Source organism: Arachis hypogaea, chromosome 15, assembly GCF_003086295.3.
Source record: "Arachis hypogaea cultivar Tifrunner chromosome 15, arahy.Tifrunner.gnm2.J5K5, whole genome shotgun sequence".
Lineage (NCBI taxonomy): Eukaryota > Viridiplantae > Streptophyta > Magnoliopsida > Fabales > Fabaceae > Arachis > Arachis hypogaea.
In genome coordinates, this window is record NC_092050.1 from 130657597 (window position 1) to 130667319 (window position 9723).

The window sequence follows — 9723 nt, forward strand, 5'->3', positions numbered from 1 at the left end:
TCATCAACAACATGCTACAGCCTAGCGTTTGCCACCTTGGCAGTTAACGACCTACGTTAGTGGACATTTGCTAACTCATCTATGAAGATGACGGAAGGACGAACGTGATCAGGTAAGGTATCTTTAGAGGACGATTTTGATTAATTTTGACTTTCGGGGACGAAAATGAAAATCAAAGTATCTTTCAAGGACGAAATTGACTATTAACTCTTACAAAAACACATTATTTCTAAAAGTTGTGCACAAGAAGGATAAAAAAAATACTCTCAAATATATGCATGATGAAAGATAACTCCTCAATCCCAGTGCATTTCACCCACAATGTTTAAAGAAATACTATTTATGTCAATTGTTTGATATACTTTTTGTATATTTGAAAAGTAATTTAACATAATTTATTAAAAACCATACATAAACAAAAATAATTCTACAATACCATGTTTATTGATATCTGATTTAAATAAAATTCAGTATACATAATCTTCATTATATGTTATTATGATTAATGGTTGGATTGATAAAATATATTTTCTATAAATAGTTTCGAGAAATGTAAATTTACTTAATACCATTATCCTTTATTTCATTATTTTTGTGCTATAATATTTTATTATTTATATAAATTATATTTGTGAGTTAAAATTAGTATTAAATTTTATGTGAGTAGATTGTGAATTATAAAATTAGCTCAAATCTTAATGAGTCGGTTATAAAGATAAACTTAATTTCTATGCGTCGAAATAGATTCGATTCTTAATGAGTCGAATTAAAAGACGAATATAATTTTTTTGTTAGGAATCACTCAGATAAAAATGTTTAAAATATTTTTTTAATTATATTTTTTAATAATTAAAATTTAATACATATAATTGATTAAAAATATTAATTTAAATTAGTTCAAAATTTAATTTATTAGTTTTTCGAATAAATTAATTTATCTGGTCTAATTTTAATAAAAATAATACAGTTTATTCAGTTATATAAGTTGAATTTTAATTATTAAAAAATATTTTTAAAAACGATAATTTTAATATTTTATTTGAGTGACTCCTCTTTTAGTTAGCTAAATTTGATTTAGATAGACTGTATTCATATTGGCAAATTACTTCTTCTCCTAAATTATTAAATAAAGAAATATCTTAAGAAAAATCGCCGTTGGAAAAGAAGTTGAAAAGAAGAATAATGTGAGGAATAAAAAACAAGACAAGAAAAAGAATAATAAATAGAAGAACAGTGAATGCTTAACGCTAAACACTAGTGTAAGACGTAAGAGTGAAAATTATAAATGAGTTAAAGAGGCTATAAAAAAAAAAAAATAGTTAAAGAAGAGGAGAGAAGGAGAAGGAGAAGGAGGAGACCAAGTGGGTCAGTGGCCACACGCTCTGCCCCGGGCATTTCCATGTGCCCAACTGGATGATTGGAGTCTCCGCGGCAATTTTGCGGACTCAATCAATCAAACAAACAAATTCTAACAACACAAACAAGAGAATGATCATCATCATCCCAAAATAATTGAACCTCAACATTCCTACTTACCCCAATAACCACACAATTCTCAGGACACAAGGAACAAGAACAAGAACAAGAGATGAAGGAAGGGAATGATGGCTTTGTTAGAGCTGATCAGATTGATCTCAAGACCATTGATGAGCAGCTTGAGAGGCACCTCAACAAGGTTCTGACCATTGAGAAGAACAAGCAGAAGCAAGATGGAGAAGAACAACAACAACAACAAGATGTTGTTGCTGTTGCCACTGCCACCAAGTTGAAGAGTGTTGTCTCTTCTAGTTTCAAGAAGCAGAGGCAGGAGTGGGAAATTGACCCTTCTAACCTCATCATTAAAGGTGTCATAGCCCGTGGAACTTTTGGTACTGTCCACCGTGGTGTCTATGATGGCCAAGATGTTGCTGGTAACCCCTTCTCTTCTCTTTCTCTGTTTACTATTTTTTATTAATTTTATTATTATTATTGTTGTTGTTGTTATTGATTACTTCAATTCAATAGGATCACTGCTAAGCATAGTCAATTTCTTTGATGGTCTTAGTTTTTGGAGCGAAATTCGGTTTGGATCAAGCACTTGATCAAAAGTTATGGCAGTTAGTTACGTTGCATTTCTTTTATAGTGATTGGTGATGGGTAGCTTTGAATCTCTTTGCATGTTGGGGCTCATATATGAAAATTCATGCGATCCAGATTTGTGTTTTTGTGTGGTGACTGTGGAATAAAATATATGTTCAATGTTATATTGAGATTGCTTGTGCTTTTAATGAAATTATTGGTTTGCTTTTTTTCTTTTTTTATTTTGCATTTCCACTGTTAACCAATCCTGTGATTATTACTTAATGATCAGTTAAAATGCTGGACTATGGTGAAGAAGGGCAACGGACCGATGCTGAAATCGCAGCCCTGAGGTCGGCGTTTACACAAGAAGTTGCTGTTTGGCATAAACTTGATCATCCAAATGTGACAAAGGTCAATTTCATTTCTTAGTTAATTTCGTTGTTGTTGGTTGAGCTTGTTAGTTGTTATAACAGCATATCATCAGCTGCTGTTTCACGGATGGTTAGTCAATTGACGCCTCTAATGCCTATGCATAACTCCTTTCAGTTTTACTTGTGACATCAAGTTCTTAAAGTTTTCAGATCATATAGCAGTTTCAAGGACTTTGTTTACTACATCAAGTCCGGTAAATTAGAGAATTCAAACTTTTAAGTGTTTAATTGATCGGATCCTCTATTGATATAGAAAGACACTATAACTTCATAGAAATTTATTGAAATTAGAGTCACTAAAAAATGGAAATGGATGTGTATAGGAACTTCCATTTGGTTGGACATGCTTAAAAAGCACCATACTTTGAAATTTATATATCATGCCTGCTTTTGTGTTGATTAGCTTATTTCAGGTTCAAAATAGCTTATAACCAAATCTTATTGAAACAGTTTTTGATCCAAAAAAATAGAAATCTTAATGAATCTGTACTCTGGAAGCATCGACATGTCACCATTTTCACTTCTATTCTGACAGAAAGAAAGTTATTCTACATCTTCATTACATGTATTTTGATTCACATGTATTCTTAATTTGGGTGTTCTAGCATGTCTTATTTTTTAGGACATAAGTGGTGTTGGTCATGAAATTTTCAAATAACTCTTTCATCTTGTTTCAGTTCATAGGAGCAACAATGGGATCTTCAGAATTGCAGATACAAACTGATGATGGTCTAATTAGCCTGCCAAGCAATATTTGCTGTGTTGTTGTGGAGTATCTTGCTGGAGGTGCGCTTAAATCTTTCCTGATAAAGAATCGAAGAAGAAAGTTGGCTTTTAAGGTTGTCATCCAGTTGGCACTTGATCTTGCAAGAGGGTATTTGTCTTTTGCAAATATTTTTTCATTGATTGCATAGTGATTTAGCAAGTTCAGAAAAGCAACTCTCATAATATGTCTAGATAACAGCTCAAATTATTCGTTTGTTGCAGGCTGAGTTACCTTCATTCTCAAAAGATTGTTCATAGAGATGTAAAGACAGAGAACATGCTGTTGGATAAGACACGCACGGTTAAGATTGCTGATTTTGGCGTCGCCCGTGTTGAAGCGTCAAATCCGAATGACATGACTGGGGAGACCGGTACACTTGGTTACATGGCTCCCGAGGTGTGTCATTAGTACCAATTAGAAATTGTTCTTCCATGTATGGCAGAGTTGATCATTATTGCAATTGCTTTCTTTTTCCAAAGCATATTTCATTTAATAATGCAGAATATCATGGGCCAATATAAACAAGAGGGTGACCTTAAAAGTTTCTAATTTAATTACTGATAAAGCCTGGTAAATTTGATTTATGACAAGATACTATGACATCGTCTAATTCATATAACCAGCTCTTTTTAGTAGGACAATACTAAGTAGTTCTTTTTCACAAACATCGTATAACTAACTACATATTCATCCATAAATTGGGTGGTGGCTTCCAGGTCTTAAATGGCAACCCCTATAACAGGAAATGTGATGTGTACAGTTTTGGAATCTGTTTATGGGAAATATATTGCTGTGACATGCCATATCCCGACCTCAGTTTCTCGGAGATTACTTCAGCCGTTGTTCGCCAGGTATATATATATGTGTGTATGTGTATATATATCTTCTGGTTTTGGCTATAACTCATAGTTGAGCAGCACATGTTTGTCACGGGTTATTCACATTTACTTTGAATCCATGATCATGATTTGACTACATTTTTCTGTTAAAATTTTAGAATCTGAGACCAGAAATACCAAGATGTTGTCCTAGCTCTCTAGCAAACGTGATGAAGAAATGCTGGGACGCGAATCCTGATAAACGACCTGAGATGGACGAGGTAGTTTCCTTGCTCGAGGCGATCGATACATCGAAAGGTGGAGGTATGATCCCGCCTGATCAGCAGCAGGGTTGTCTTTGCTTTCGCAAAAGCCGAGGGCCTTGAGCTTATCTCCTTGGTCCAGCATACTATTTGGTTAAAAGTAATATCTCACTATCTAAAGTATCAATTATGTGTCTATGGTCAGAAAACAGGATTTGAATGCCACTAAGAGGAACATATAGTAGAGGGTATAGGAAGAAGTTTGTGAAGTTTTATTTCTTGTGTAAAGTCATATACCCCTTGTTTTATTTTATTCTAAACTCTCTTTCTTCTTGGTTTGGGGTTTTATGGGTATGAGTACTACTTATAGCTTCACAATGTTTCCCATATAGCCTTGTAAGTCATCACCTTTGTACGATCTTCACTATGTTGTAATCATGATTGAAGTGATTAAATTGGATCTATTTATTAAGCATGCTCTAATCTCTACAATGACTCGTTCACCTCGCTTGAGAAATGAGAACTTGTATATTTAAAAATTTGTTATTGACTAAACGCATAAGACAGGATTCGAACTCCTAAAATTAGTTTAAATGAACAAGTGAGTTAATCATTTGACCAATTTGACCAATTTAAGTTAGTTAAAAACTTGCAATATTTTGCAAAAGTAAGGGAGTGTTGCGACCACCACCGAAACTCGGCTAACTAGTAAGGGAGTGCATGAACCATTTGATTGGGTTTAGCATTTTAGCTAGATTCGAAATTAAGTTTTTATTCGGTCATTTTTAATATCAAACCCAATTTTAAATTATCCAGAAAAAACATATTGAACCTGATGGATCCAACATTAAGTATACAATGTTGCATATTATACATGATAAAGCAATAAAATCTCAAAGACAAAAAAAAAAAGCAATAAAATCTCTCGTGGCTAGTTTATTAGTTTGTTTAAATAAATTTTGGAGTTTGAATCTCATTTTATACATGCAGCAATTCATTGGTTAGTGGCAAACCCTTAAATAGAGCAATTATGCTACACATACAAGCCTTTTTAACATCCAAACCCAACAAAGTTGGCTTAAGCCCAACAAAACCAACTTCAAAACAGAAAGCGTGTAAAACACGCGCTGGTGCCACTGTTCACTAACGCGAATGACGTTTCGAAGCCGTGCACATTAATATGAAAAACAGTTCCACTTTCTTCCTCAAAACTGCAACAAAGAAACTTTAAACTACGCTCAAAATCGCGAAAACTCAAGAAAATCTCGAAGTTACATTCGAAATCTTCAACAACAAACACTGAAAGAGAAGACGAAAGATTATTGAAGGTAAATCGTCCATATTTTTCACTTTTCTCTTTCACATTTGCGATTGCAAAACATTAAATAGTCATATTTCTGTATATTTAGTAGATTCAATTTGTGTTCTCGCGATATTGTAGTTTGTAGATATGAATGTTTTTTTTATACTGTTCATTTGTGATAACTATGTTAGGACGGTGTCAGAATGTTGTCGTAGTGCTTCTTGTGTGATTTAATCTATATTAATATTTTCTTATCTATAATTAATTTGTATGTATTTTTTGTTCATGTTTAAGTGATTTGCATGTTTTGAACTGAGTTTGTGCCTAGTAATCAGTAAGTACTTTTAGTGCATTTTAACTGAATTGAGGTGCAATTTATTTCTTTGTCCTGGATTTGGTGTAATTAGGCCATAGAATGTTGCTACAGTCGTCATTTTGTGCATGTTTGAGTGATTTGCATATTTTGAACTGAGTTTGTGGCAAGTAATCACTAAGTACTTTTGGTACATTTTGATTGAATTAAGATGCAATTGGTGTTTTTGTCATGGATTTAGTGTAATTAGACCATAGAATATTGCTGTAGTGCTTCTGGTTTCATTTTGTGCATGGTTAAGTGATTTTCATGAGTTAAATGTAGTGTTGTTATCTATTAACCTAATTTTTTATTCCTTACAGCAAAAATGACAATAAAAAAGTTGCCAAGAAGAACATCTCAAAGAAGACCATATATCTTGCCAATTCTTTTGATTTGTATAATAGCTCCCTGAACGTATGGTACGAGAAAATCATGATCACCTCTACCAAGATAAGGGGATGCTCTTGGCTTAAATGCATCGAGTAAAAATCCTTTTTGTAATCTATTCTATCAATCAAATTTCGTATTTTTTTACATTACTTTTTTGTTATTAAAATATTTTTGCTGTTGTTGTAGGGAATTGATTTCCAAACAAAATTATCTATAAAGAAATCAATGAATATCAGAAAAAAATCGTAGAAGGCTTCAAAGGTTCTTCTTTATCATTTTTGACAAAGTCTTTAATTGAGATGTGTAACACCCTAACTATCAAAATGTCACGCTTCCGGCTGCGTCACTCTGATAGCGCGGGTATTATGACGACTCTTATAATATTTAATACTAAAATATGAGCCTATTTAAAACCTTAAAGCATATAACCGCTCCAAAATGCTTTTTGATAGGTAACATACATCCATACATACAATACAACTTATAAAACTTACAAAGTATATATATATATATATAATTCTACAAGCATTAACTAATACAATTCCTATCCCTCTTACAGAATGTATAAAGATAAAGGTGAGGGATCAATAAATAATAACTCAAGCAATACAAAACATCACGAGAACAACAGCTAGGTAAACTCTTCGTGACTTTAGCGCCCATATCCTGAAAAGAGAAATTTGTAGGGGGTGAGAACATCATCCTCGAAAGGGTTCTCAGTAGAGGGTTTTTGAGAATTACTATAATAGGACACGTGAAGGTAAAACCGTTAAGTGATTAATTTAAAATTTAAAATCCAAAACAATGTCTTATGCATCTATCCAAAACCAAAGGTTTAGTATCAAAATTTAAAATCCTCCCTGAAAGAGAAAGCTGTTAATTCCTCAATAAAATAAATCAAAAGCCTTTGTGAAAGTTTTCCTTACATAGTATGAATGACCAAGCTATTCCAAGTATAAGTTCATTAAGTCTATGCTGAACCAGTTTAGTTTTTCGTACTTTTCTAAACCAAAACACAAAACTAAACACAACCTTTGGCCCATCTCATAATCAACCACGGTCCTAGGCCCAAACAATCCAAACAGCAGCTAATCCACCACAATCCAACAGAGTTTCAATCACAAACACAAGTAGGAAAGCTCAAGTACAAACAAGCAGTTACATAAAGTAGAACAATTAACAGTTAAACACAAATAATCACATAGGCAAACCAAGTACAATATGTACACCCAAACAATGTCACATAGCTGTAAATGATGAATGTCTGTCCTAGTGGCTGATGAGTCTCATCTGGCGGTTATAAAGCCAACCCGACAAGTCCTGGTAGCTAACCATTGGACTGTCCCTCTGTCGTACATCCCCAACTCGAGTTATTCACAATCATAATTATAATCACACAACACCCACACTGGTGTTTATCCACGGGAGCGAGCTCATCTGTAACTTTCACAGTGTTTGGCCACACTTACTGTAAACCCCGGTTAAATTAGTAAATAATTAGTCAATTAAATTAGTTTTTAATAAGGATGATTAGAAATGTGAATATTATATTAAATTAGGATAGAGCTCGTCGAAATGAGAATTTTGACACCAATTTCAAAGAAATCGGCCCAAAATTGGACCGAATGGGCCGAACTGATCGAACCGGGTCCAAACCGAGCCCATAGGCCCAACCGGCCAGCATTTAAATGAGCCTAAAAGCTCATTTCCCTTCATTAATGTAACAGAAGCAGCAACGCTCCCAGGGAGGAAGAGAACGCCAAACCTAACGGCAACCTTTAACATGCCGTAACTCTTCCGTCCGAGCTCCGATCGCCGCACCATTTGCGACCATGCGTCCACCGCGTCGAACTCTACATTTCTACCGGAACAATTTCATAGGTAACTTGTTTTTCTGTTCCCTGCCATCTTTTCCCCCAATTTTGGAAAATTAAGTGGGAATATTGAATTTCTTTGTTCTTTGATGTTTTAGGATACAATTAGCTTGGGAAAAACGTTCACTCTTGCTTATGTGAAACTTGGGTAAGGTGAGAAAACCATAATTCCATTTTAATTTTATTGAATTTGAGCTTTGAGTATTAAATTGGGTATATATGTGTTATAAATGTGTATTAGGTTGTAAATAAATAATTGGAGCTCGAAATTTTGAATACTGGAACTTGGAGGAAGCGGATTAGTTGAGGTTTTGAGGGCTGTATTCTTTTAGGAAAATTGTCTTGGAATAATACTTGGGAATCGGCTAAGGTGTGGTTTAGGTTTCTTGCATTTAATATATAATGTTCTGTTAAAACTTAGGCTAGATGACCATAGGATAAGTTGGAATGCAGGTGTATATTTAATATTTAGTAATGGGTTGATGAATATGCTTGGTTTGATTTGGTGATTTGTTTGTAAGATGATATTGGTTGCTAGTTGGATCTTTGAAAGGATATGTGATTGAATTATTGATTATATGGCTATATTTTGGTTTGGTTGAATGATGATTGATGAAAAGATATGGAGCTTGTTGAGGATTATTGTTGGCAATTTGGATTGGTGGTAATAGGTTTGAAAATAATTGGAATGGAAATTTCGAATGAAAAATGAGGTATTTTGTGTTAAAAGCCTAGGATTTGTGAACTACGATTCTTAGTTGAATTTTGGTTGTTGGATTTGAATATTGTATGAGTATAATTGTTGATCTGAGGTAGATTTATTGTGATGATTGTTATGATGATGAGGAAGGGTATGTTGAATTGAAAAGAATGCAGGTTTGGACCCGAAAAGGGTGGCAAAGTCTGAGTTTTAGAGGAGATGCTACCGAAATTTTATAAAAATTAGAGATTTTGTTTAGATGATTATTTAAAAAGATTTAGATTCAAATGTTATATGGTTTGATTTTGAGTTATTAAGAAAATGAGCATGTTTTAAGTTTGATTCATTTAGAAAAGAATGAATTATGTTTTGAATTGGAACTATTGATGGACGGAATGGGAGGTGTGATAATGAAAGATAAGGATTGAATATGATTGATGTATGATGATGAATGAGATGCGATTGAGAATGATGTGGATGTTGATGAATTATAATTGAATTATTTATATGGCTTGAATAATTTAATGATCTGAGATACAAGGTTCCCTGGATTAAGTGCCGTGGCTTGCCACCACGTGTACCAGGTTGAAAACTCGATACTCTGTTGATCCTACGACGTAAGTGTGACCGGGCACTATATAAATTCCCGGGAATGTTACCCACATTGAGTAATATTGATTATTTGAGATAAAGCTATGCATAGACTCTTGGGGATGCACGTCGCGGGACAGTCTAAGGACAATTCAGACTTGTTGGGTTGGC

At 33.8% G+C, this 9723-nt stretch overlaps 1 protein-coding gene across 1 annotated transcript; it reads left to right on the forward strand.

The window, feature by feature from the left end:
- The first annotated feature begins 1251 nt into the window (after positions 1-1251).
- LOC112750700 (serine/threonine-protein kinase 52) lies at positions 1252-4814 on the forward strand. Its single transcript, XM_025799514.3, has 6 exons — positions 1252-1910; positions 2351-2472; positions 3170-3366; positions 3480-3654; positions 3975-4109; positions 4256-4814. The coding sequence occupies exons 1-6, from the start codon at positions 1589-1591 to the stop codon at positions 4460-4462; spliced, it is 1158 nt and encodes a 385-aa protein (XP_025655299.1). The 5' UTR covers positions 1252-1588; the 3' UTR covers positions 4463-4814.
- Positions 4815-9723: the final 4909 nt, after the last annotated feature.